Genomic DNA, 27,941 nt, shown 5'->3' with positions numbered 1-27,941 from the left:
ATAAACACGATGAGATTTTTTTAAAGGAATTAAAAAAAAAATGGAAAAAAAACAGGGAAATATTTTGTGTTGCATTCAGATAATTTCCAACATTGTACTTCCACTAAAAATGTAATTAAATGTAATTAAATACAGTTTTGTATCGTGCAACCGACTAAATAATGTCAGTATTATGCGACAAAAGATACCAGGAATAAAAGAATTGGAAATCTTGTGAAAGAATTGTAAAAACAAATGACGTTTGTAGGCCCTACAACCTTTGCAATTGTACATGAGTCAATTCATTCAAAAGTGAAGAATAATTTTGCATTGCCGAAAACTCAGCAAATGGTACAAAATGCCGCAGCAAGGCTTTTAACTAGGACAAAAAAGTCCGATCACATCGCACCGATTTTGGCTAACCTGCATTGGCTCCCAGTTAGCCTTAGATGTGATTTCAAGGTTCTTTTAGTATTATACAAAATCATACATGGACTTGCTCCCTCTTATCTTTCAGATCTGATTTCCCCCTATGTCCCGGTCCGAAGCCTACGTTCTGAAAGTGCCGGTCTTCTGGTGATCCCAATAGCAAAGAAGTGTTCAGCTGGTTCGAGAGCGTTCTCCATCCGGGCACCGGTGCTGTGGAATGCTCTTCCCCCTGAGATCCGATCTGCAACCTCAGTGGAAATGTTTAAATCTAAGCTTAAAACTCACTTCTACTCTATAGCATATGAATAACCTACTCTTTTCGTCGGCTCCAGAGCAGGGGAATGTATGATAATACTCAGAAAAATAGTCTGTGTAATATAGTGTAATGATCTGTGTGAAGCCCTTTGGGACTCTTCGTGATTTAGGGCTATACAAATAAAAATGACTTGACTTGACGTGATGTCAAGTTTTGGACATGTTTGATAATGAATTATCTTGCCACACTTGGGATTGCTGTTGCTCACTGTTGTTTCAAGCGTTGCTCACGGACTTTGTGTGAACGCTCAGACCCGTGGAAAATTACAGGGAACATTAGCGTGTGTATGTGCGTGCGTGCAAACAATCAATGAATTCAAAAGCGTCAGGGATTTATTTTGTAGGTGAGACCGGAAAAGTTTACTGACTAACTTATCGCCGTCTTCACATTGAAGGGAGTGTCACTGTCAGCGTTTTTTTCTATCTTTAATTTTGAAAGCCAAACCGGACAAGTTACCTCTCACTAGAAGACTGTTGTTAAAATAAAAATAGTACTTATAATAAAACACAGGAAGTTAACTCACGGATTTTTACCTTTTTTTAGGGGGTGGCGGTGGAGAGGGAGTTGCTGACGGGCTGAGTGTTAGCGGGTTAGCTCACTCGCCACATCCACGAAGACTTGTGTACATTAGACACGCGTGGCGAGAAGAGGAAGAAGCGAAAGAAGAACCAAAAACGTGAATGTTTGCATGGGGGGGAAATCGTCCTTTCTTTAAACGCCGCTAACGACGACCTGGAGCGTTTCTACACTGACACCCCCCCTCCCACTTTTGGTTTCTTACCCGGTGTAGCATCCCGTCGAGATGGGTGAGTAGCTAGTAGCCGTGCTAGCATGTCAATAAAGTCACTATGCCGTTTTGATGCCCTATGCATTATGACGTAATCTCAGTTGGGTTTATAGTTGCAATGTTATTAGGGACCTCGGAGAAGAAACGACAGAGATATGTTGTGTGGTGAGGGTGCTGCATTGCAACGACGTTTAAATAGTACTCTGCTTTTGGGGGAGTCTTGGGTGTGGGCTCCATCCTCCGAAATGGCAACGCCGCCTCTGCCGTTGTTGGTGGTGCAGATGGCACTCCTCCATCTTTACAGCTGTTACGCAACGCATTCATTCTGCATATTACTCCGTTGGAGCATTTTCTTTTTCATTTAGGTCCCGGGCTCTGGTAAAAGGAGAGCCACGTTCGATCTAATACTCAGTAAATCGACACTAGCAATCCCTCTCATTTGGAATTAAAATTATGAATTACAGAGGGAATCTATTGCCTGTACTACCCTCTGTGTGTGGAGATTTGATTTATTGGTCTAATAAATAAATCTAATTCACAACTCGATAGCCTGCTGCTTTCCAGGCAGTGCAAGTCGAGTGGAAAATCACCTCTGCATATAGAATCAAATAGAATAAAATAGAGTTGTCCTTATTGGCATTGATATCCATCCATCCATTATTTGCACCGCTTATCCTCAGTAGGGTCGCGGCCACCCCAGCTATCTACGGGCAGTGGGCAGGGGATACCCTGAACTGGTTTCTAGCCATTCGCAGGGCACACAGAGACAGACAATTCGCTCGCTCATTCACACCTAGGGACATTTTGGATTGTCCATCTCATCTCATCTCATTAGCTGCACCGCTTATCCTCAGTAGGGTCGCGGGGGTGCTGGAGCCCATCCCAGCAATCATCGGGCAGTGGGCAGGGGACACCCTGAACTGGTTGCCAGCCAATCGCAGGGCAAACAGGGACAGACAACTCGCTCGCCCATTCACTCCTAGGGACAATTTGGACCGGCCAATCCACCTGAAATGCATGTCTTTGGAATGTGGGAGGGAACCGGAGTGCCCGGGGGAAACTCACGCAAGCACGGGAGAACATGCAAACTCCACACAGGAGGTTCGATCTCATGACCTCAAAACTGTGTCGCACACGCGCTAACCACTACGCCGCCGTATCAACATGGTTAAACATGGTATCCAACGACATTAGACATGGCCCTGTAGGACAAACATGTAGTAAAGAATCTAAAGAAAAAAATATGATTAAAGATTGTCTGAATAAATGGGGAAAAATATTTTCAAAGTAGTGTTCATAGATGGGCCTAAGTTATAATAATAGATAGATAGATAGATAGATAGATACTTTGTTCATCCCCGAAGGGAAATTCACATTTCCAGCAGCATCCCTGAGCTGAGAACAATCGAAAATAACACGGGAGCTGCTGGAGTGGCTGCCATTCGTGACGGCGCCGGAAGAAAAGATTCAATTTGAATCATGTACAAACAAACAAACAATTGAATCATGTACAAACAAACAAACAAACAAAATATTCATAATAAAATGGGGGGAAAATAATTTCTGATACTGATATAACCAGGTAAAACTAATTTCAAGTTACCTGTCCAAATGAATGTTGTGCCATCTCACCTTTCCCACTCTCTCTCCTCTCACCTTTCCCACTCTCTCTCCTGCAGTTGACTTGCTGCTGCTCGCTCCTAAAACTAATACTTACCTCTTTGTGTATGTGCAAAGAAGTTGAATCCAAGACAAACGTGATGGAGCAGTAATGTCATAATTAATGTAAAAGAACTTTGGTTTTATTAATTATTGAAATGCTTTTAGATACCTTTGTTTGTATGTGTCTGATGTGTGTTTTCCAACTTAATTTATTGTCTATTATGACCCCTAAAAACTTAATTTCTGATACAATGTCTATCGTGACACCATCCATTTTTACTTCTAAATCTTGATTTGCCTTACGATTACCAAAGAATATTACTTTGGTTTTATTAAATTTGAAGATAATTTATTTATATCCATCCATACTTTTAGGTTAATTAGTTCACGATTAATACAGGTTACCAAATCCATATAGTTATCATTTGAATAGAAAATGTTAGTGTCGTCTGCAAATACTACTATTTTCAATAGTTTTGAAACATTAAAAATATCGTTAATATATAAATTAAATAGCTTTGGTCCCAGTGCAATGAAAGAATACTGCATCTTAACAGTGACATGAAAAAAAATCCCAGATAAGTCGCAAGAAATTCTTTTTTTTGCAATTCGGTACGCTTGTTTAAGGTGTAGTTGTCCCTGAGGAAAAAAAACTCTGAGCCTACTAGAGGGAAACAGGTTAAATAAGTGGTGGCTGGGGTGAGAAGAGTCCCTTGTAATGTTGACAGCTCTGCTGCGGTATTGCAAGCTGAGAATCTCCTACAGCCTGGACAGAGAGCAGCCAATGATCTTCTGAGCTGGGTTGATTACTCTCCCAGCATAACACACCGTGACTCGTATTCTCAACTGTGGCGTAGAAGAACAACACCAGCAGTTTTTGTATGTTTGTTGCACAATGTAATTTATTTTTGAGTTTTTCCTTGCCCTCATGTAGGTTTTAGATCAGGGGATAGAGTAATGATAGTCTGTGGTTTGCAATAATCTGTGGTCTGTGCAGCCCTTTGAAAATGAACATGATTTGACTTGACTTGGCAGGTCTATCTTTTGAATACAGCTTTGTTTTAGGAAGCTTTTGAAATGACTCATATTTCAATCATTCCAATGGGGAAACACGAGCTAATATTTTCAGCTGGTTTAAATTCCAAACTGATCTTATTTGACATCATTTAATTAAAATCCACAGTTTTAGCGATGCCACCACTGCACTGAAACCAGTGTGGTGATCATGATCACAGAATACAGCCTCCGCTGTCTCAACACAATATTTTTTATTAATTTTGCTTCCAGACAACTTGAGTGACGCCTTGGGCAAGCTGAAGCTGGAGTCCACAGACAGCACTTCAGCTACTGTGCAGAGCTGCCTAGACTGCCTGCTGAAAGAGTTGGTTAACAACAGTAAGTATGCTTCCAGATTTGCTCACCTGATTGCTGGACATTCTGTAAGGGGGGTTACCCCATGTGTGGCCCTTCACAAGGATTCGGATTTTCCTCATTTAGCTTTTCTTGGAGCACATGAAGGTCTCAGATCAGGGCATCTTGAAATTGTGGCCTGTGTATCCCTTCAAGACTCTGTGATTAAGGGCTGTGCAAAAAATGATTATGATTATTGACGATCACTGTTGCTGGGGTGTGGTTACTACAGATACAGAAGCCAGCTTGAAGATCCAAGAGATGGCCGTTCTTCCCCTGCTTTCCACCTTACTAAGTCCTCAGTCATCCTGCTCCCCAAAAGTCGCCAATATCATCGCAGAGGTGGCCAAAAATGGTGAGGTTAAAGAGATGTACGCAGTTTTGCTGTTATTTTGAATTATGTCCATGGAACAGAAGTGAAGTTTAGTTCAAGGGAAGTGTTTATGACTTCAGCATTGAGAGTCCTTTCCCCTTAGAATTCATGCGGAGTCCCTGCGTGGAAGCTGGCCTCATCCCTCCTCTCATTCAGCTGTTGAACTCCACCGATCAAGAGGTTCTACTGCAGACGGGTCGGGCTCTCGGCAACATCTGTTACGACAGCCGTAAGTAGCTCTGCCGTACGAATGTGTAATCTCAGGAACTAGTGCTGGTTTTGGGTTTCAACACCCATGGGTTTGCATGTATTCTTTGCTTTGGAATGTAACAATTACTGCAGTAAACAGCTGAGCCATCAGTAACTCCCAGCATTGTGATGGATTGGATACAAGTCACTGGTGTTAAAACTTTCGATTCTTAAAATAGAAATGGACATATATAATACATGAAAGGGTTTTTTCCGTTCATTCTTTGAATTGTGAGAATGATAATCAAGTGTTTCCAAGTTTGGGGATTTCGGAGTACATGTTAATGATTGATTGAGGCTAGCCTGCTGTTTAGCCTCTATACCAGCTGTCTGTTCTTTGGTGAAAAGCTTTCTCATCTCGAATCGAGAGGGATGCAGCATATTTTGAGCTTGATTAAGGACTCAATAGTGGCAGTGTAAAGAAGTGTGTCCCTATTCCCTTTAGTGTCTGAAATGGTTGTGAGTAAATAATAGTCCTTGTTATAGTAGAGTTCAAACATGAAATGTTTCTTTATCAACATGGAACAATAGAGCACAATAAAATAACATGGATTCATCGTCCCACAAAGACTTTAAATGTTTAACTAATTAAGATCTGCAAAATAATACGCCTCCTGTTTCGAGTTTAGCTACTGGATCCAGCTTGGCACGGAAGTGCCCATCCTCAAATTCTTTAAATCATTTAAATTGATCAAAATATATTAGATCAGAGATCTCAAACTCAATTTACCTGGGGGCTCCTGGAAACACAGTCTAGATGAGGCTAAGCCGCATCAGGTTTATCTCAAGAAAAGCTGTAATAAAAACATTCCAATGCTTTTATTATTTTTTATTTTTTAACGTAAAAGAAAAAATGAATTAACATATTTAAAATTGACCAATCAATCAGGAATAAATAATTAAAATTACAATAAGTTATATAAAGGGGCGGCATGGCGGCTGAGTGATTAGTTCGTCTGTGGCACTTTTCTGATCTTATGGGATGAAATCCAGCTACCAGCCTTCCTTTGTGGAGTTTGCATGTTCTCCTTGTGTTTGCATGGGTATTCAGCGGGCACTCCAGTCTCCTCCCACAATCCAGAAGCATGCATTTCTGGTTAATTGGCCGGCCCAAATTGTCCCTAGATGTGTATGAGCGAGTAAGTTAATTGTTTGTCTCTGTGTGCCCTGTGACTGGCTGGCAAATGGTTCAGGGTGTCCCCTGCCTACTCTCCGAAGACAGCTGGGATATGGGCTCCAGCACCCCCGCGACCCTACTGAGTATAAGTGGTGAAGTTAATGGATGGATAGATAAACACAACTGAAGAACCCACTTATAATTGCTGACTATGAAAAATAAATAATTTTTATATTGTTCAATTGCCTGTATAAACAGTTCTTAAACTTTTAACTTTATTAACATTAATGAAACATTAAACATGAACTGTTGGCTTCTCTTGCTTACTTCTTGCTACTAGGAAATGACCAAAAATAGAGAAAAAAAACAACCACAAAACAACTGTAGAATGACCAAAAAATGAACCTTAAAACTTAAACCGTCCAAAAAAATGACCCTAAACAACTGAAACATGACCAATACGACACCAAAAAAAGAACTGGAAAATGTCCCCCAAAAACAAAATGTCCCACCTGCAAAAACTAAAATGTTCTGAAAAGTATGTAAAAAAAAAGTGCAAAAGCTAGAGAAAGGTGTGGAAAAAAGACAGAAATTGAACTAAATAATATGAAAAAGCATTAAAGTGTTGAAAAATATGTAGAAAGTACATATTACTCAAAAGTAGGAAAACGACCTAAGGAAAAAGGACAGAAATTATGTTTTTTTTTTTAAGACTGAGGGCCTAAAACTATAAGAATATGTACCCATTAATTCCTTGCACATGTTTTTCAGTATTTGTTCTTTTTTTATTAAGCTCTAGGGATAATATATAGATCTAATACAATACATGATGATACTTCACATGTATCTTTTTTGTTCTTGCGTTTTTTTTTTCAAATTATTTTCCTTTTGGTTGATTTGTGTCTCGGCCTCTTTTGTTTTGCAGATGAGGGCAGGAGTGCAGTTGACCTGGCAGGAGGGGCTCAGATAGTAGCCGAACACATTAAAAGCCTCTCCCAAAATACAGAGCCGGGAAATGAGAAGCTCTTGACAGTCTTTTGTGGCATGCTGATGAACTATAGCAATGATAATGGTAATGGCCGTCAGAACAATGGTCGTAATCAAAGCGGAACCTTTCATAAAGGTGCAGGATTTTCATTCTTCCTCTATTTCTCCAATGCTCTATTTTCCAACTTAGCCTCTGAAATTAGGTCGACTTATACAATATTCTTTATGAACTAATGACAAAATGCCGCTCGCGAGCCATTAGCGTCGAACCTACCACACATTTCGGGGCCCTCTGTCTTTATGGTATACTTTATTTTCACAATAATTTGATTCTATCTACATTCCTCCCTTTCTTTGTAGATGCTCTACAAGGCCAGCTGATTAGCATGGGTGTGATCCCCACCCTAGTGAAGCTGCTTGGCATCCATTCCCACAACGCTGCCCTGACGGAAATGTGCCTCATCGCCTTTGGGAATTTAGCCGAGCTCGGTGAGTTGAGCTGCTCATCCCACACCAAGTTCATGTGTGTAAGTGCACAACCCTAAAATGGCTGCCTTACACTAAACAGCTGATAGCAGGATATACCTAGCCACAAAGTACAGACGCTGCCCTACTTACAGACGAGATTCAGGACAATCGTTTGTTAGTTGAATTTGTTCGTAAGTTGCTTCAGTGCTATATTTTGTATGTTTAAGGCTTATATAAGTATGTTTAAGGCTTGTGTAAGTAACCTGTATTATTTTGTACTGAAAAATAAACGTTTGATAAAATATGTTCTGTAACGTTTCAAAGCAGGATTAATGATAAAACATAGTGCTGAAAAACACATTAGGCGTTGACATTCTGTGGTCTGTGAAGCCCTTTGAGACTCCTGGTGATTAAGGGCTATACAAATAAACATGACTTGACTTGACTATAAAGATAAATGAAGACGAATTTAACTTACTTTTGGAAGAGTTACGCGACTTCCTCCTCTGTGGTAAAAAGTGGACAAAAAAAAGCGATCCAACCATTTTCTCAACTGCATTAAGCTTTCTTATTCCACTTTCGTTTCAAAAGAAACGGCTTACCTCTTCTTTACACTTTACATGAACCACATTGAATGGATGCTCAAGATATTAAACAATAAAACGTCCAAGCTCTTGGCGTGCTAGAGATACAGTGCAGTGTGTATACACACGAACTAGGAAGTAGAGGACTGATTTTTTTTCATTGGGGTGGATTGCTGGGTGACCTCTCACAGTGCCACCACATGCTGGTAGCAGCGGAAAGAAGCACTACAGTACTGACCTGTACTCTGAAAAAGGTGCACACAATACAAAATCTAACTTACAGCAATGTCCGGATATTTTTCGATATCCCCAAAAAAATGTTCGTATCTACCTTTTTGCGTAAGTCGAATGTTCATAAGTAGGGGAGTGTCTGTACAGGGTGTTCCAAAAGTCTTGGGCACGCTTCGACATTGCAAATTTCAGAAGCTCTTTAGAATATAAAAACCCCTCTGGTTAATTCCGAAAGCTTGTGATGTAAATTTTTACATGGAATGTTAAATATTGAATATGAGCACACTTGGGCCCATGACACACTGCAAGCTATTGGTCAAGTTCTTGCCAAACTTGTCGTAGGATTGCATTGTCAATGGTAGCAACAGTTTTTGTTGTTCGTGCCTTTAGCTCATCCACGTTTCTTCGAATAGTTGGCACATAGACAAATCCTTTAACAAATTCCCACTGAAAAATCACATGATGTGAGATCTTGAGATTTGGGAGGCCAGGACATAAAATTATGATCATTCTGCCCAGACCGTCCAGAAAGGCCGAGGCCTAGTGTGGACTCTTTCTCACTCGATTTATCCATTAACCAGTTTTCCAGCATGTTGAGGTATGTCTCACCATTGGCTGTTGCTCTTTCTCGGAAGAATGGTCTGTAGACAGCTTTCTTTGACATAGCACAAAATACAGTCTTGGGAAATCACGCTGATGCTCAAAAAGGTCATTTGGGTTCTTAGTACCCCATATGCAAGTGTTATTCTTGTTAACTTTGCTGTTTACGTGGAAAGCCGCCATATCGCTACCTGTCTTTAAATTCGTCATCTTCCATCTTCTCTTACATTGCAATGCAAAAGTCACAACGAGCAAAAAGTTGTTGTGGGACACTGAAGTTCCCTACTGGCTCTTCTGATCGTTTTTAAAGCAGTTCCAACTTTTTCAATCACAACTTCTGAATTTGAGGGGCCTCCCGTTTTTTAGCTGGGCATAGGCACCCATTCAATATGAATTTACCATACTATCACAGTATGCACTTCCACTCTGGTGGATCTTTTCTGCATTCTCTGCGAAATGCACGTTGAACAACAGTCCACGATTCCGTTTTTGCTAAAGGCAAGCACACAAAACGCCTCTTCTGTTTGAGTTAATACGTCTGAAAAGAAATACAAAAAATCAATAGCCTTGCAGAAACATATTGTAATTGGCTTCAAAATGGCACAACATTTATCTTGCTACCATTCATAGTTAAGGAGATATGGAAACTTCAAATGTGCCTAAGACTTTTGGAACTTCTTGTAAAATGTGGCACCTTTACACACCCTCCAGAAATGTGCTCATTTATGATCTGAGACCTGCTGTTGTTGTCTCTTTAGAGTCGAGCAAAGAGCAGTTCGCCTCCACTAACATTGCCGAGGAGCTCGTGCGCCTTTTCCAGAAACAAGAGGAGCATGAAAAGAAAGAAATGATATTTGAGGTCCTGGCTCCTCTTGCAGAAAATGGTAATGTGCATTATGTCTTTCCAACGTTCCTGTATACATGTGTGTTAATCAATTTGTGTGTGTATATTATCTATATAAAACTGTTTTTTCATACTGATACCGGTAACCGATTGATAAGATTATAGTTTAGTAGACACTCAAATTAAGGAGAAAAGACATCAATATTTTTATAACTTGTGATTAGAACAGGTGAGGACCCAAACTTCCAATAAGAAATTCCAACCTGTTATAAAAGCCCTCCCCTGACTCCTTTATTTTATTTAAAGCTTGAGGTTACAAAAAGCAAATCCATCCTAATTGATGTGAAAATCAAAGAACAACAACATGATTGGCCGATAATGACAATGATGTAAATAGTCGAAACGCACATAATGGTCAGGCGTTGCCAAAACGCACACATACAAATCAGGATTTAAGCAGTTAAGATTTAAATTAGATTAAGATTAGTTGGATACATTTAGATACATAACAAAAAATAATGACTTATAATAGTCCAAATAAAAAAACAGACATTCTATGCAGTCTCCGCTGCAGGTGTTCGATATTAAAAACGGATGAAACTTATCACCGATATAATCCTAGTACGGTAAACGGACATTAATGACCAATAACCTTTTTTTTGACTGCATACTATATTCAGAGGAAAAATACTCCCAGAAAATCTTTTTTTTTTTAAACGTAATTTATTTTTGTTCACAATTCCAGTAACATTGTCTTCAAAAGGTAATGTTGGAGTAGGAGTTTGAGTTTATCAATCAATACTTATTTTTTTGTCAGTTGTAACTATAAAAAATACAACAAGATATTGTCATGAGCACCATTTTGGTGTCTGTAAAGTGCTGTACAAACACATTTTGATTTGATTGGGTAACACATCTTAATATTATACAAGTGCTCCAACACTGAATGACACGAATGCCATGGCTAAAAGAAAATATCACTTGTTCTTATCATGTCACGTTATCTTAGCTGTACACATTAAGTTCAGTCACAATTAATGCACTCATTTTGAGACTGTGTCCCCAGCTATCAATCTTAATTAAATTGGCGTTTGCAAACAAAGTTTCATGCCTTGTTTGTAATGATGCAACGTTAAAAAAATGATTTAAAATAATTGTTTGATCCTTTTTTTAATAAAAACAGTCCCCAGGCGCCCTCTACTGGTCCAAAGTGGTACTACAACCCTCAACTTCACAATGGAATTCAATGCACTTATTTGCATTGATCTGATGTGCCTAATGGCACTTTAATCGCGTGACAAGACAAATTGATGATTAAATTGTTGATCTTAAACTATTTTATGGATTCTTTGTTGCAGCCTTAGATACCAATTTTACTCGCAATAAATATGTCATCTCTAACTTCCCTTGTTTTGTTTATGCTGTGCGTCCTCTCTACGATTCCTGATTCAACCTTACTTGGTTGTTGTCCAGATGTGATAAAGTTGCAGATGGTGGAGGCAGGTTTGGTGGAGTGCCTCTTGGAAGTGGTTGCTCAAACAGTGGACGGCAAGCGGGAGGAGGAAGTGGCTCAGCTGAAGACGGCCTCAGACCTCATGGTCCTCCTGCTGCTCGGAGGTACGCTGACGTTTTCACCTCGTGCCTGCTCCGATCCTGTTCATAATTCCCGTCTCTCTGTGCAGATGAGTCCATGCAAAAGCTGTTTGATGGAGGGAAGGGAAGTGTCTTCCAGCGGGTCCTTTCCTGGATTCCATCTCACAACCACCAATTGCAATTGGCTGGCGCGCTTGCCATTGCAAATTTTGCCCGTAACGGTAATCTTCAACAAACCACTGGATTGGATTTTGATATTTTTAACCTGTTTACAGGGTTCGGACATGTGCTTGAAAACCTTGAAAATGCTTGAATTTGATACCATGTTTTTCAGCAGTCTTACTCTTTAGACCACGCATTAAATAAAGATAGATTAAACAAAAGACACTGACACACCTGCTCTGGTGGCTTCATTTTGCTATTGCACTTCTTCCTCATGATTACCTGCAGCAGGCGCCCAAGAGGACAGGTGCATGCTATACCTAAACAGGGCACTATGAAATCTATATTAGTGCAAGGATTACGTATTACAGATGTCTGTAAGTTAAATTTTGTATTGTGTGCACCTTTTTCAGAATACAGGATAGTACTGCAATGCTTCTTTCTGCCACTACCGGCATGTGACGCTGTGAAAGGTCACCCAGCATCCACGCGGAAGTGAAAAAATCCGCTTCCTATTCCTAGTTCGTGTGTAAACATTCTATACTGTCTATATCTATACTATCTCCAGCGCCCTAAGAACTTTGACATTTTTATTGTTTATTGATGCATCCATTCAATGTGATTGGTGTACAGTTAATGCTTCACAAGAAATTAGTTTTATATCTTTAAGTTTGAAGTCTGAAATGTGGCAAAAAGTCACAAAGTTCAAAGGGGACAAATAGTTTCGCAAGCCACTTATGTTTTAGGATCTGGTATCCGTATTTTAAATTGCATCCCAGAAGGCTTTGAGGGCAAAGTGCGATGCGATGGGCAAACGTACTTGCCGGGGCCATCAATGCCAAGGTCCGGAAGAAAGTCGCTCTACATTACATTATAGGTGAACAGATAATCTCATCTCATCTCATTAGCTGCACCGCTTATCCTCAGTAGGGTCGCGGGGGTGCTGGAGCCCATCCCAGCAATCATCGGGCAGTGGGCAGGGGACACCCTCAACTGGTTGCCAGCCTGAACAGATAACGAAGATGCTTAATGTGAATCAGACCAGGAGGCTTCCCCTGCTACTGGTAGCCCTAGAAAGCAGTACTTTATGTTTTACGTGGGGAAGCAAACGCGCAAAACAATGGCCCGGAGCGGAATGGGCGCTGCCAGGCTGTACAGGAAGTGGTGTCCTGACGACCAAGGCAGTTAAGGGATCCATAAACAGTGATTGTTGCAAGACAGTAAGGAGAAGGGTGAAGTGCAAAGGCTCTGACAGGCCATCGTGGCTTGCTCGTTCAGATGAATCACATCCAATCCCATTTTATTAATTCACGGGTGAACATGCCTACTTGTCTCTGAGGTTTTTTTGGCAAACCATTTACATTTAAAGTATAAAGAAGAGGTTAGCCTTTTCTTTTGAAATTAAAGTGGAATAAGAAAGCTTGATGCGGTTGAGAAACTGGACGGATCGCTTTTTTTCTCTAACACGGAGGAGGACCTATTAAAGCTTAGCTTCCAAAAGTAAGTTATACTTAACTTTATCTTTATAAAGAATATTATTTTATGAAAGGATTATTTTTTAGTACAAAACAATACATGTTACAAGCCTGAAACATACTTATACAAACCTTAAACATACAAAATGTAGCACCGAAGCAACTTGCGAACAAATTCAACTTACGAACGATCGTCCAGAACCTAACTCTTTCGTAGGTCGGGCAGCGTCTGTGATCATGGACATTTTTCATGGGCCATGCAAAAAATGATGGTGACGTTTCACTGTGTTAAATTGTACTACCTGTATCCAAAAATCTAAGCTACATTTTAATGTCATTTTTACCCAACACCTTTATTTGAAGACATTTCCTCAAAACAAATTGATTTGCAATTGACTTGAGATCTACAAATCTTTATGTATATATGTATATGCACACAAGATTAAAAATGGGATATGTAAATCTCAGTTATATTTGTGGCCTTGCAGAATTCTTGTTTGATACTGGATATTTTTATTGAAATGGTAATGGAGAAATTGGAAATTGGCTTTGAAAGTCCTAAAAAGTGCTTGAATTTGGTCATTAAAAAAGGGGGAACAGGCCCTGTATTTCAAAATGTTTTTTCCCCACTGTGACCAGATGGCAACTGCATCCACATGGTGGACACTGGTATAGTACAGAAGCTATTGGAGCTGTTGGATCGTCACATCAATGAGGGCAATGTCACTGTTCAACACGCAGCTCTCAGTGCCCTTCGAAATCTGGCCATTCCCGGTGAGTTACATTTTCACATCCCTTAAAAGCTTTGATATGGTTTTGTAAATTCCGGACTATAAGCAGATTCTTTAAACACTGGCTTTTCTTTTCTTTTGTGGCTGAATAAACATTTTGCCCGGAAACAAAAAATGAATAAAATGAAAGCGAAGTTCACAGAAGTCCAAATAAATTGTGTGATTTATCACATCTTGTGTTATTTTAAATCAGTAAGGGTGCGTGGAGGCAGTGCGTTTGAATTAAAGTCAATGGTCGCCCTGGCTGAAATTGTGTAAAATTGTAGATCTTATCTCAGCATCACAGTATTAAATGTCAGAGAAAGGAGAAAGTTGTCCTAAAAGATGTAAAGAAAGGCAAAAAGCACAATGAGGACCCAACTCTTTGGTGTATCTGATGATGAATCAGACTTTAACGGACATTAAAAATATATGAATCATGGCTGCATGAAGTCAACGGTTGTCACTTTCAATGCTTAGTTTAAGCGAAGTCAAGCAAAACTTAATAGCAATTTTCAATCAAAAATTAAGGGTGCATGTTATACTCCAATAAATACGGTGTTTTCTTCACACTCTTCACTATTTAAGCCCATTTGCACGTCTGATAACAGGCTACGTACTCATATTTCAACTCTTTCACCTATGAATCCTGCTCAATTCATACATTTGAATTGAACGGTAGTGGAAGTTAACTATCAAAAACACTTCTCCTCTTTATCAGAGTCATTGTCAGGTCACTGGAGTTTTCTTTAATCCTCGAGGAATGATGACAAGGCAGTGATTTTTGTTTTGTTACAGTGGCAACCATCACTGGACAACAGCACAAAAAACTGTTGCAATCTGGCACTATTATCCACATTTTGGTTGCCCTGGCCCAGTCGTTTAGAAATATACGGCTCACATTTTATGCTATGCAGCACTCATTTGCGTTTTCTTTCAGCTTAGTCGTAAATATGTGCTCGTTTTTGTAATCGCTCTGGTAGTCGCCATGTTGAATGGTCACGTGATCTAAAAACACGTGATGTAAACAACTTGCAGGAGAGCTGAAAACGACTTTAGGTGTGCGTTAACCAGTCAAAGGCGTCGACGCTAAATTCCACACGCGGTTGGCACCAGTGTCTTGGCCAGAGACGAAATGGAGTTTTGTTCTTAAATTTGAGCATGGAGCTTTTAATCAGGTGCCCTCTGTAGTCCGTGATTTACAGTTTATGAAAATTTGCGAGAGTACACTAAGCATGGTACTTTTGCATACGAGTGCCAAGATTCCACCCTGAATTTGTTGTGTTCTGTTGCTTTAGTTGTGAACAAATCCAAGATGCTGTCAGCAGGAGTGGCGGATGTGGTGTTGAAGTTCTTGCAGTCGGAGATGCCGCCGGTCCAGTTCAAGCTCCTGGGAACCTTACGCATGCTCGTTGACACACAAGGTGGAATTCTTATTAGTCTTCGCTATACTTAGCAATGCAGTGAAAGCCCCCCAAAAATAATAGGGGATTCAATTCGCACCCACCTGCAGATGATGATAATTTGCCACAAAGATTGATCTATTTTACTGTATAAAAGAGATAGATAGATACTTGATTCATCCCCGTAGGAAAATTCACACTTCCAGCAGTATCCTTGTGTTGAAAAATAAAATAATAAAATAAAGACATATATTGGGTATTTTTGTATTCTAACGTTTTGCTATAGAGTATTTAAATATTGCTACAAAAAATACTCACTGTAATAAAAATAGGGTAATATGGAAATGTAGAGGTGGGGTTTAATGTAGCCTTTTCCTCCCCTGGGTAGAGTTAAAGATGAAAATCCGCAACACAGTGAACTGCGAAAAGTAGATAGATGGATAGATAAATAGATGGATACTTTATTCATCCCCATAGGGAAATTCACACTTCCAGCAGTATCCTTTTATTGTTTACTAACAGATTAACAGGAGGCCCCCGGGGTGCTGTGTTGTAGTTTAGCCACAGCAGAGTGGATGACGTCACAGGCTAGTCCAAAAGTTCGACGTCCCTGCAGCAGATGGAAATCTTTGTGCCCAGGGTTACACTACCTCGTGTTCACTTAGATAGCGAGTCCACCTCCTCTCTGCATCCCGCAGGCTTTTGTGTCTCTGTCTAACGGCGCTGAAGCCGGGGAGCTCTGGGTAGCGCCACGTTAGCTTCCGGGATGCTAGACGTGAGCCACGTTTCCGTAAAACACAGCAAATTGCACTCCCTGTACGCTTTGATGTTTTTCACCAGCGCAGCCAGCTCGTCTGTCTTATTTGGTGGAGAGTTCACATTTAGCATGATTACGGACGGTACCGAAGACTTATAACGCCGCTAGCCGCTTAGCTAGCTCCAGCTCTCCATCCATGATAGGGCCCCCTCATCACGCCGGCACGAGAATACTTCAGGGCAAGGAGTTGATTCCTCGAATAAACACATTTTTGTGCGTTAAAACCCATTACGATAGGATAAGAAAGTAATCCAAAAGTGTAGTTGTCAAGCGGGACGAAAAACTCAGAGGATAGAAGCAGACACTTAAAACAATAAATAACAAAAAGAGCGAAATAACACGGAGCTGCTGGAATGATGATATATATGATATATATAATATATATAAAGTAAAGTATATAAAGTAAACGGCGATAGAGCAAGGGGTTAGTGAATAAAGTCACGAATGTTGCTTACAGTGGAAGCGGCAGTCCAGCTAGGCATCAACGAGAAGCTGGTGGAGCGTCTCGTGGAGTGGTGTGAAGCCAAAGATCACGCCGGAGTGATGGGCGAGTCCAACAGGCTCCTTTCTGCTCTCATTCGACATAGCAAGTCCAAGGTACGACCGAGGTTTTTGGTTCAAGAGAGCCCGTTCGGCTTGGTACAGTTCCAATTGTACTTTCAGGAAGTCATCCGGACGGTCATTCAAGGAGGTGGAGTCAAGCACTTAATCACCATGGCAACCAGCGAGCACATGATCATGCAGAACGAAGCGCTGGTGGCACTCGGTCTCATTGCCGCGCTGGATTTGGGTGAGGACGATGATAACGAATGACTTGCATGGAATCGGAATTCACCCCCTTAAATAAATGTGTGTTGGTTTTTTTTTGGGTTACAAATTCTCAGTCGGTGCAGAGAAGGACTTTGTGGGAGCCGACCTTGTGGCGGTGCTTCACAAGCTCTTATCAGATGAGCGCAGCGCTCCCGAGATCAAATACAACTCCATGTTACTCATCTGTGCTGTCATGGGCTCCGGTAAGATGCAGTTTGGTGCTTCTAGTTAACCTGAATGATGGGGATACGCCACGAAACAGGTTTCGGACGGGTGAAATATGTGAAAATGCGTGAGTTTTAAGGCCGTGTTTGCAAGTATTGAAAAGTGCCTGAGTTTTGGATGAATTGCTTGTAAATGCTTGAGATTGTTGCCACTTTTCTCAAATGACACTGCTATCTCGTGGCGTCGCTTTGCCGTTGTATTTCTTCCCACGGCAGCCGGCATTATTTTCTATGGCATTATCCGATGACCCGCCATCGCCTAATACAGGTCTCTTTAGGGGTAAGATCTTGGGCCCGGGCTTAAAATGTCAATCATTAAGTCGGGCCGGCCAGGTATCTCCCTCGTCGTTTTATTTTTTCCTTCCCCCCCTGGAGGATCTTCCTGTATGCATTTAATTTTACTCAAATAACTATTTAGATAAAGAAATGCTTACTAAACTATCAGCTTAACTCAAAATCACTAAATTCAAAGAAATTTTCATCCTCGGTGTTGCTTCCACCTCCCTCACATTAGATGTCATTTGCGCTTCTTGCTAATAGCCTACAAGCTTTTCCTTCTGCTTTTCGGCGCAATCTTTCACTATTGGTAGCTTGTAATCTGCAGAATATGATTTTCTTTTTTGTGCTATTTCGTTCACTTTCGCTGGCTGCACATCGCCGCAATGCGCACCTCGGCGCCGAACCATTCACTTTGGCGCTGATTCGTTCACTTTGACCTCGGGGCCTCGGACCCAAACTAAACTCCAAGCTGCAGAGTTCAGCCAAAACGCACAGTTCAGCGTTGAAGTCTGTAAAGCTTCCTGTTGGCGGCAAATTAAAGCTTCAGGTAAATCAGTCAGGTATGGGCGGGTTCGGGTTTATATACCTGCGACTCGGGTCGGGTCAGGCTGAATTCTAGGTCGCGTCCAAGACAGTTGCATGCTAAGCCGAAACAGGGCACCATGAAATGTGTATTAGTGCAATGAATAGGGTGGCGTTTCCCAGCTGAAATTTGTAATAGGAAGAACTTCCTGCAACTGAAAATGTAAGCTACATATTAGCGTCATTTTAACAAGGGAAAGATTTGTCTCAAAAATATTTACACACGTATTTTTCAGATCCACAGATATGTTAAACAAATGTCTTGGCACGCAAGATTAAAAATCGCATATGTATTGTTGGGAATTAAATATCAAAATGTAGCGTTTACCAAATTGTTCGAATTGGTTATCTGACTCTATTAACCAAACACAACCTATATTCACCCAACAATTTATGCGCGCTCGTTTCTTGAGGGGAAAAAGATGAACAAGAAAGCTGACATTTTCACATGGGGGCAGATTTAATTTCATTTACAATTTAACTAAGTGTACTCCATCAAAAACGGCCGAATCAGTGTTGCCGTCTCTGGGAAGCCCTCTTCTGAAGTCCTTTAGCTCTTTTCTTATTGGACCACATCTCCCCGCGAGATGGTGTGCCGGCTCCCCCCATGGGCGTGCCAATGAAGCCCGGTGGGCTTCACCATCTCGGAGAAGAGCGTTGCGATTTCTGGAATACTTAAAACAACACCGAGCGTTTCTACGTCATCAGGGCCCCTCTGCGTCTGGATGTGCTGATTATCTTATCAGCCTTGCGTCCCGTTTCTGCCGTTCCTGTAAACAACATTTTCTACCAGGGTGCGCCAACATTGAACTACACCCCAATCAGTGAATATCTTTTGCACTAAATATAATTTGTAGTCAATCGTATAAAATCTTTTGTCGTCAATTGTATAAAATCCTTCAGTAGAATGACAATATATTTGTGCGTCTATATAATACACGATTTAAACTGGAGTTCTTCTTTTAATGGTACTGGAGAAATTGGAAAGTTTGCTTGGAAAGTCCTTAAAAAGTGTTTGAATTTGACCATGAAAAGGATGCCGAGTTTTTAACGTCTCCGATTGGACCCGGAATTTCGACGTTATGATATATTCTACTGTTTGCCGATCATCCGAAGACCATACCGGTCTGTGTTTTCTCAGAACCCCTCCACAAAGAAGTCAAAAGCCGGGGCTTCATCGACGTGGTGTCCAAGCTTCGCACGCACGAAAACAAGACCGTTTCCCACCAGGCCTCGCTCACGGAGCAGCGGCTAACGGCGCAGAGCTAGACGACCCCTCCCGCACTCGAACCCGTCACCCCGACGCCCCGCACCCCTCGAATGCGCCACGCCGCCCCCTCGTACAGTAAGCCCATCGTCATGTGCCAAGGTACCACGTTGCATTGACTGCCCGACCGACATCCTCCTGACTTTTGCTAAAGACGGTTTTCATGTGTGGAAATGTCATGACATATTTTCATTGGCTACCGTAAATTCCGGACTACACGCCGCTACAATTTCTGCTTCTTATTTTTTTCTTTTTTGTATTGAGGAAAACATTTTGCCCAGCAACAGTAGACCAATTAAATGAAAGAGTAGATAACAGAGGTCGAATTAAATTGTATGATCGTTTTGGCGCTCGTTCGCTAAATTCCTGTAGAGCTCAAGGAACAGAGGAAAAACGGCAAACTCTCTCTTCCACAACGCATGCGCTCTAATCACAAAATACTGCAGGGAAGTCTGGAAACATTTATGAAGCCCTTCTAGAGGACAAATGTATCCACAATTTTGCAGACATTATTCCTATAATGTGTATCGGGACTAAAATGTGGGGCTTGACAGGACTTGATTCCAGTGGTTTCTGACCAGTCTGATGTCTGACAATATCCTCGTGGCCCAGCCCACTAATAACATTTGTTGTAACAACAATAATAACAATACTGGTAAGCCGAAGTCCACTGTGTAATCCCTGGACCACAAGGAGTCTAGATTTCATATGAAAAGGCATGTTTTAGCTCATTATCACAGTATTTATACTCATGCTACCATCCTGAAAGATAAACATGAATTCAAAAAAGCACGATGAGGGTAAAAAGTCTTGTGTTCATAGTTTGTTGTCAATAAATTATTTTAATCATTAAACGTGTGTACAAATAATGCGACGATGAGATAAAATGCCTTTTCCTATGTCATCTACATCCCTAGTGGTTTTGTGGTTCAAATTTGGTGCTTTCAATGCAGCAATCCTAGTTTTATTCCAGTTGTGCAAATGTGGCAGCGATAATTTTCGACCGATCAAAGATGTCTTAAATATGGTCATCTAATGTAAAACCCCGCGTGTATCACAAACCCAAATATGGGGGTTCTTTTTCCGGATTTTTATATTATACACGAGTAAATGCGATAAAGGCATAAAATAAGGCAACCTTTTTTCCCCTCTCTGTGCTGCCTGGTGCCAAACGACCCGCAGCCCAGTGTTTGCGGACCTCAGCTTTATTCGATATTGACCAAGCAACCACAACATTTCAACTTTTTCAGCCACAAATCAAGTCCTTGATGTATACATGCAAATAGATGATTTTCACTGCCGTTCTATCGAAAACGCTTCTGTTCTCTTTCCGTATCATCAGAGTTATTGCGAGGTCGCTAGAGTTTCCTTTAATCCTCGAGGAATGATGACATGTTAACGCAATCGGCTTCAACAGCACAAAAACAACATCTTTGTTGCAATCTGGCACTATTCTTCACAGCATGGTTGCCTTCACGCTGTCCTCTAGAAATATAGAGCTTTCGCGTTTCCTTTCAGCGTAGTAATAAATATGTGTTCGTTTTCACAATCACCCCCTGGGTTCTTTATCTGGAATGGTCACGGATCCGAAAACCTGTGATCTAAACTACTTACAGAAGAGCCGAAAGGCCTCCAGGTGTCGAAGGTGTTCTGCAGAAAAAGGCGCTGACGCCAATTCCGGGACCAAGCCTTTGGTTTACAATCTAGTGAGGCTTATATAAAGACAGAATTGAGTTTTGTTTTTAAACTTGAATATTCGGCTTTTCCGTGGTCTGGAATTTACAGTTGTCGAGTTTACCGAGGTGAGGTAGCAGCAAACCTTGACGCACGAACTATTGTTGCCACGGTAGCAGCAATCTGCCGCATAAAGTAACTCTCCATTAATATCAAAACGAAATACCCGAAATGCATGGGCGCTCCTTGTGGCCTATGAGGTCTTTAGGCCAGTTTACCTCCGATGCATGATTTGGGGACCTTTTCATTTTCTCCTTTTGAGAATTCATCCAATTTTATTACACCTGGAATTTTCAAAAGGGAATACCAGCCCGTTCTGGCCATACTCCATACATGACTGACGGAGTAAGAGCGCCGTCTATTTTCCGGAGCAGGGGTTTCCAACCTGGGACCCGCGGGGACCCGGGTGCCCTCTGAGGACAGCTGAGGTTCCCGCGGAACTGTTCTGAAAATACCCCACCAGTTCTGGGCAATTGTGTTTTTTTTGTTGTTTTTTTGTAAAATGAAAATGTTTATGGTTGACTGAGTTGAATTAACCCTCCTTCCTATTTATCTTTCTTCTTCTCTTTCTTTTTCGTCTCTTCTTCTCTTTTCTTGTTTTCACTTTCTTTTTCTTATGTCTTTCACTTTTTTCATTATTTGTCTATTTCTGTCTTTCTTTATCTCTCTTTCAGATTCCCAACTCTTGCTTTCAATGTCTCTCTCTTTCTCCATCTATCTATTTCTGTGTTTCTCTCTCTTTCTTTCGCCTCTGTCGTTCTTTCTTTCTCTTCTCCCTTTTTTTCTCCATTTATATTTCCATCTTTCTCCCTTTTTTTGTTCTTTCTCTTTTACTTTCTCATTCTCTTTTTATCTCCATCTCTTTTCATTTCTCTCTTTCTGTCTTTTTCTTCTTTGTCTTTCTCCATACTTCTTCCTTTCTCTTTTCTCAATTCCTTTGTCTCTCTCCCTTTCTTTTTCTCCATTTACATTTCCATCTTTCTCCCTTTTATTTCTCTCCTTTTTTGGTCTTTCTCTTTTACTTTCTCATTGTCTTTTTTATCGCTCTTCATCCCTTTTCATTTCTCTTTCTCTGTCCCTCTTTCTTTCTCTTTCTTTTTCTCTCTCTTTCATTTTCACCATTTATTTTTTGATCTTTCTCCTTTTTCTTTACTTCCATTTCTTTCTCTTTCTTTTCTCTCTCTTCTCTAACCCTAACCCTCTTTTTCTTCTTTCCACTTCCACTTCCAACCCTAACCCCTCCCTAACCCTAACAATTGACCTGGTTATTACATAGTAACAACCTGGTAAGTAGTACAAGATTTGATTTTAAAAATGTATATCAAACCGGGTGCCCTTTGCTCTACTAAGTAGGAAACGGTAGCTCTCAGCTTGAAAAATGTTGGAAACCCCTGTTCCGGAGATTGCTTAATTTATTGTGAAGTATACTTGGCAGGTGGTAAGCAGGTTTTACAGCCTTGCTTTATAACAGATTCCCAACACTGGAAATGAAACCAAACGCTATATTTTGTCAAGTGGTTGCATGGAAGTTATTGAAATCCAGATTAAATAAAAGTCTGAATTTTCACGGTTTTATCGTCTACCACTCGTCGAACTAAAATGGAGTCGATTTAACAAATTGCGAAATCGGTGTATTATGTTTGATCTCTTTGAACATATTCCTGACACGATATTACGAATTGACAGCCGTCTTATTGTGAGAAGAACCGCGGAAAATTTTGCAAAAGGCCCCTGCCCTGATTGAAAAGGCACAAAAAGCCCGAAATCCCAGCTTTAATCGCGTTTTTCGAGTAACTTCGAGTACTCGGGCATGAAAATATCTCTTCTTTTGGAGAAACTCAGTTATGAAGTCAAAAAGGGTGACCTATGCGAATTGTGTAGATCCAAGGTGAAAACGTTTTAAGGGGAGGAAGTGGGGTAGGTGATGTTTCGCATAGAATGAACCGTCTGAAAAGCGAAGATCACTGGCTGGGGAGGACGCAGCAACAGATGACTCCAACAGAGTGTCTGTTTCTAGCCAATCGGTGTGGAGAATGGTCAACCCGCGACCCATACTTTGTGACGCATCGATTAGATCGTAAAAATAATAGGATCAATGCTGATTGCCAAGATCAATCATTGCAGTTCATTAAAACCAGACATTGAGAACCACAACACACTTTATTTGGTGAGTTTCTATTTTTAATTTCTTGGATTGATGTGACAGAGTTATTATAGTGACCAGAGCGTGTGGCAGCATAGAGTTGCCCAGTGGGCAGGATTGCACAAAAGTGGAATAAAGAAATCCAGGCTAACTGATCCTTCATAAAGAATAAACTTCTCTCTGTTTGACAAGGGAACAGATGATTGGGAATTGGACTTGTATAGACTATACAGTGGAACCTCGGTTCTCGACCATAATCCGTTCCAGAACCCTGTTCGAAAACCGATTTGTTTAATCGCCAAAATCGTTTTTTCCCATTAAAAGTAATGTAAAATCGTTTTAATCCGTTCCAACACCCTGAATGATTAACATGAACGTAAACATGAAGCTAACCCAGTACGTTAGCGTAATCTTCCGTACGAAAGATTACGCTAACATGAAAGTGTAAGAATGAAAAAAATCAGGTCGTTTACACGTCATTTAGCACCCGGGTCTCCACAACAAGTGGCGAGCGGTTAAAGGATAAAGAAAAGATCTATGAATGGGATTTCTTACCTTTGTGGTGGTCTGCAGAAGCCATGCTCTATTCCTTCGAAAGAAGGGAAACTCGCACATCTTCTTCATATTTTGCTATTATTTCTTTCTTAAATGCAATAGTTGTACGCACTACTCTTCTTTTTTCACCTTTAGCAACTTTGCTGCTTGCACCGCCCTTCTTCCGAGGCATAATTAGGGATTAAAACACTCCGTTCACCGATATTAAAAACGAAAGCGAAAAGAAGTGCGCGCTCTCGTGACAACAGTTCTTCACGAGGGGTGGGGGCAATCTACACCCGTACGCCGCTCAGCATCGCACCCTAGCGTACCGGCATTCGAACTCCGATTTTTTTAAACGAAAAGCGAATCAAGAATTTCTAGAAATTTTTGGTGGAGAACCGATTTGTTCGAACTGAGAGGCGTTCGAAAACCGAGGTTCCACTGTATTACCCTTGTCAAAAACTTCATGAAACCTAGAAGTCCCAGGATTTTTCGTACCCCTCCAGAACGACCAGCAGACAGCCAAAAGGTGTTGTTTCAAACTAACAACTCGACGACCTATCTTGTCACCATTGTTCTGTAAATGCAGCAAGGAAGGTTGTTCAAATGGAATGCGGTGGGTGTGGCATTAATAGATATATAGATAGATATTTTATTCATCCCCGTTGGGAAATTCACGCTTCCAGCAGCATCCTTGTGTTGAAAAATAAGATATATAGAATACAAAAATACCCAATATAGCGTGTTAATAAAGAGCATTTAAATAATGTTACGAAAAATACACACTGTAATAAAAATAGGGTAATATGCAAATGTGAATTGGGGTTTAATGTGGGCTTTTACTCCCCCAGGTGGAGTTAAAGAGCTGAATAATAATATCTGAAAAAAGATTTAGTTGGCAAAAAAACTACAGATTTACTTCAAATTTACTATAAAACTAAATATCAAATGTAGTGCTTCAAAACAGGGACTTAATATTTTGTTTTCGTTCTGGTAAGAAATACTATAGAAATACTACTACAGTAAAACTACGTTACAAAAATATTATTACGGAGTTGTTACAACAGAAATATTACAAAAAATAAACTACAGTAAAACAAATGAAATACTAAAAAGATACTAGTATGGAAATATTTCGAAATACTTTTTACAGAAATACTTCTTAAATATCACTAAAGTAATACTGTAATACAAACCTACTGCTATAGAAATATTACGGCAGAAATACTACAAAAATACTGGTACCGAAATTTACGACATACATACTACAAAAGTACAACTTCAGTAATACTACAGATATACAACATAAAGGTCCTATGGAAATACTATAAAAACACTGAAGAAATACTACAAAATACTTCAAAATAAAGGTACAGTAATTCGATAAAAAAATAGTACAGAAATACAACAGACTTCTACAAAAAAAACACAAAAGTCCAACTAGTACAAAAAAACCAGTCTGGTTACGCCCCCACCAAACATTCTTTTCTTCACATTAGCATGCGAAGGGTCATTACTGAGTTGTGTTCTTCACTAGCAGTTTATATAGGTCAATGAAGACCTCCCAAAGCGCTTTACAATGTGCTTCACACTTACCCATTCACACACACACACTCACTCATCCAATCAGTTGGCTGTCCTTTGGGCATTCTGTGTAGTAAAGCCAAATAGCTTGGCTTTGGTACTTCTAGTGTTGCGAGTTTAGCGTTTTTAGAACAATACTGCTAAAATAGACATCTTCATCAAAGCGCTGATGACAATTTGAGAAGCATTTTTAATTGGCATTGCACATGGCCTTAAAACGACTGCTGCAATTACGGTACACGGTCAACACAACACAATATACTCTACATGTAAAAGTTACATTGCATGATGGGTAAAATGTTGGATTTCATCAAGAAAGTCCTCGGATGTCCTATAAAACCCATTCCTTTTCACACGCGAGACTGTAGAAGCAGTCTAGCTGTAGGGAGTAACCGAGCTAGGCTTAATCTAACCCGCTTTCATGCAAGCGACTTGAGGCTAAATTTAGCCGGGATAAGAAACATATCACTATTTTGTTGGGTCGACAGTGTAGCGGACACCCTTCTCACCACTTAAACCACCAGAACCGTTTTCATGCCCGAGTACTCGTCCTCGTTGTAATCGACTCGATTGCCAAAATATTTGCGTTTTGCATTTTTTTCCCTGGTATCTTTTCAGATGCTAGGTCTGCTCCTGTGTATTCTGCCTCAGGAAATGAACTCCGGTTAGCATGAAGTGCAGTTTCCACTCTAGATAACAAGAAAATACTCACTCCACAAATTAAAAACCACGATTTATGTTTGGTATCACACCCATGCTTGTGTTTACATGTGAATAGTCCGATACCCGTTGCGCTATCATCATTATTGTTTGAGAGAAAGAGCAAAAAAAAAAAAAGCTTTTTTAGATTCAAAACAAAAATATTTGCAACGAATAAAGGCGCAGTGAGCGAAACGCATGAACCGCCACTCAAAGGGATCTCCGAAGGTGACTTCATCACGCCGTATTGAAAAATACCAGTACATTTAGGAGGGTTGTTTTATTTTTGAAAAGGTATGATTGTTATTTATCAGATTTGTGCTCTTAATGACTTGTATCCATAGCAACGCCATAAAAGTACTATAAATGTTTGTTGTAAATGTCAAAAAGTTGTACATTTGGAGGATTGTCACCACGTCATTAAAAGATGATAGCTATTGGGTTCAGTCTCCGTGTCTTCATCGCCGGAACTAGAAAACGTGTTTTGTTTTCTTAAGAGTATATACGATTTAGCTAACCCCAAACTGAAAGCAGAAACAGAAAGGGAACGTGAAACAGGGAGAAATAAAGGGAGAAGGAGAGAAAGAGTAAGAAACAAATAGGGAAAGAAAGACAAAGAGAAAATAACGAGAAAAGAAAACAAATAAGAGGAAGAGACCGACAGAAAAAGAATCGGAAACAGAGAGAAGTACAGAAGAAGGGAGATGGAGAGAGGAAATGAGAAGAACAAGTGGAAGAAGAAGAGAGACAAAGATAAAGAGAAGATAAGACAAAAAGGGAGAGACAGAAAGAGAAAATGAGAAAGAGTGGAAAAAGGAGAGACAAGGATAAAAAGAAGGTAAGAAAAAAAAAAGATGATAGAAAGACTTAAAAGAGGGAGAACGTGAAAGAGAGATAAAGAATAGAAACGAGAGGGGCAGGAAAAAGCGGGTGTGCCCTTTAGGGACGGCCCTATTTTATAGGTTGAAGGGCACTTCCCCCTCAGTCTTGAGAGTATTGGGAAGTATTACACCCACACCTGCACACGCAGAACCGAGTGCTAGGGGAAGTGAGAGGAATGGGACGAAGCCTTAGTCATCACCCTACAGAAATACAACCACAATAATATTATTATACAAAATATTACAGGTATACTACAAAAATCTACGAGAATACTACTATGGAAATACTTCAAAAATACTTTCTCAGAAATGCTACAAAAATACAACCTTAATGACATTATTATACAAAATAGGACTACAAAAGTACTACAAAAGACTACAGATACAATACAAAAATCTACCAGGGAAATACTACAAGAATACTACTATGGAAATACTTCCAAAAAACTTCTACATAAATACTGCAAAAATACCTCTACAGTAGTACTTTAATACAAACGGACTACAGCTAAGAGATTATGACAAAATACTAAAACATACCACAGATATACCGTATTTTCCAAACCATAAATTGCTTCGGATTATAAGTCGCACCAGCCCAAAAATACATCATTAAGAAGGATAAAACATATGTTGTACCCCTAACCAAACTATGAAAAATAACTATTACTTATTGTATAAATACGGTAGTACAAATATTACTGTGGAAATACTACAAAAATACTACCAAATGAATACTACAAAATATTAAAAATAAAACAACAGTACTATAAAAAAATGACAATTTCCGACACATGGTATAAGTTGACAAAAGCAAATGTCATTGGATCAGTTTTTCAAAAAACACCGCTGGGGACCAGTAAAAGAAGAGGCCACTTCAAAGGTAAAATAATATTTGTATTATTTCCCTTTTTTGTTTTTTACATTTCGTGCCCCTCGTTTTAT

General features: G+C 40.2%; 2 protein-coding genes across 5 annotated transcripts in view; one reads left to right on the top strand and one right to left on the bottom strand.

Annotated features, from left to right (window-relative positions):
* Positions 1-1,675, bottom strand: part of slc1a1 (solute carrier family 1 member 1) — a 42,845-nt gene extending 41,170 nt beyond the window's left edge. Inside the window, exons 1-2 of one of the 2 annotated variants that reach the window (XM_088347625.1) lie at positions 1,506-1,644; positions 1,258-1,341 (exon numbers count right to left, since the gene is read on the bottom strand). Coding sequence is in view for 1 of the 2 variants with exons in the window: in XM_088347624.1 (XP_088203750.1) it covers positions 1,506-1,596 (91 nt within the window). In the remaining variant the exon portion in view is untranslated. Of the gene's footprint in view, positions 1-1,257; positions 1,342-1,505 lie in introns of both variants that reach the window. The other variant, XM_088347624.1, reaches the window with a different exon arrangement.
* On the top strand, positions 1,124-21,964 carry rap1gds1 (RAP1, GTP-GDP dissociation stimulator 1). Of its 3 annotated transcripts, XM_088347619.1 has the most exons (15): positions 1,124-1,530; positions 4,461-4,568; positions 4,816-4,938; positions 5,060-5,185; positions 7,248-7,394; positions 7,670-7,798; positions 9,951-10,076; positions 11,510-11,653; positions 11,719-11,850; positions 13,906-14,040; positions 15,335-15,460; positions 16,714-16,853; positions 16,920-17,046; positions 17,141-17,269; positions 19,293-21,964. In XM_088347619.1, the coding sequence occupies exons 1-15, from the start codon at positions 1,527-1,529 to the stop codon at positions 19,418-19,420; spliced, it is 1,824 nt and encodes a 607-aa protein (XP_088203745.1). In that variant the 5' UTR covers positions 1,124-1,526; the 3' UTR covers positions 19,421-21,964. The 3 variants fall into 3 exon arrangements, with proteins under 3 accessions (XP_088203745.1, XP_088203747.1, XP_088203746.1); XM_088347621.1 differs by lacking the exon at positions 7,248-7,394; XM_088347620.1 differs by lacking the exon at positions 7,248-7,394 and having other exon boundaries at positions 16,714-17,046.
* The last annotated feature ends 5,977 nt before the right edge of the window (positions 21,965-27,941 follow it).

Source organism: Urocampus carinirostris, chromosome 11 (assembly GCF_059441175.1).
Source record: "Urocampus carinirostris isolate Australia breed hairy pipefish chromosome 11, RoL_Ucar_1.0, whole genome shotgun sequence".
NCBI classification, from domain to species: domain Eukaryota; kingdom Metazoa; phylum Chordata; class Actinopteri; order Syngnathiformes; family Syngnathidae; genus Urocampus; species Urocampus carinirostris.
This window is presented reverse-complemented; position numbering and strand designations above follow the sequence as displayed.

What these genes read in the sequence shown, in the direction of transcription:
- rap1gds1 (XM_088347619.1), top strand. An exon ending in TCGAAATCTGGCCATTCCCG is followed by an intron (nt 14,041 to 15,334) that starts GTGAGTTACATT and finishes CTGTTGCTTTAG; the next exon opens with TTGTGAACAAATCCAAGATG. An exon ending in CTGTGCTGTCATGGGCTCCG is followed by an intron (nt 17,270 to 19,292) that starts GTAAGATGCAGT and finishes GTGTTTTCTCAG; the next exon opens with AACCCCTCCACAAAGAAGTC.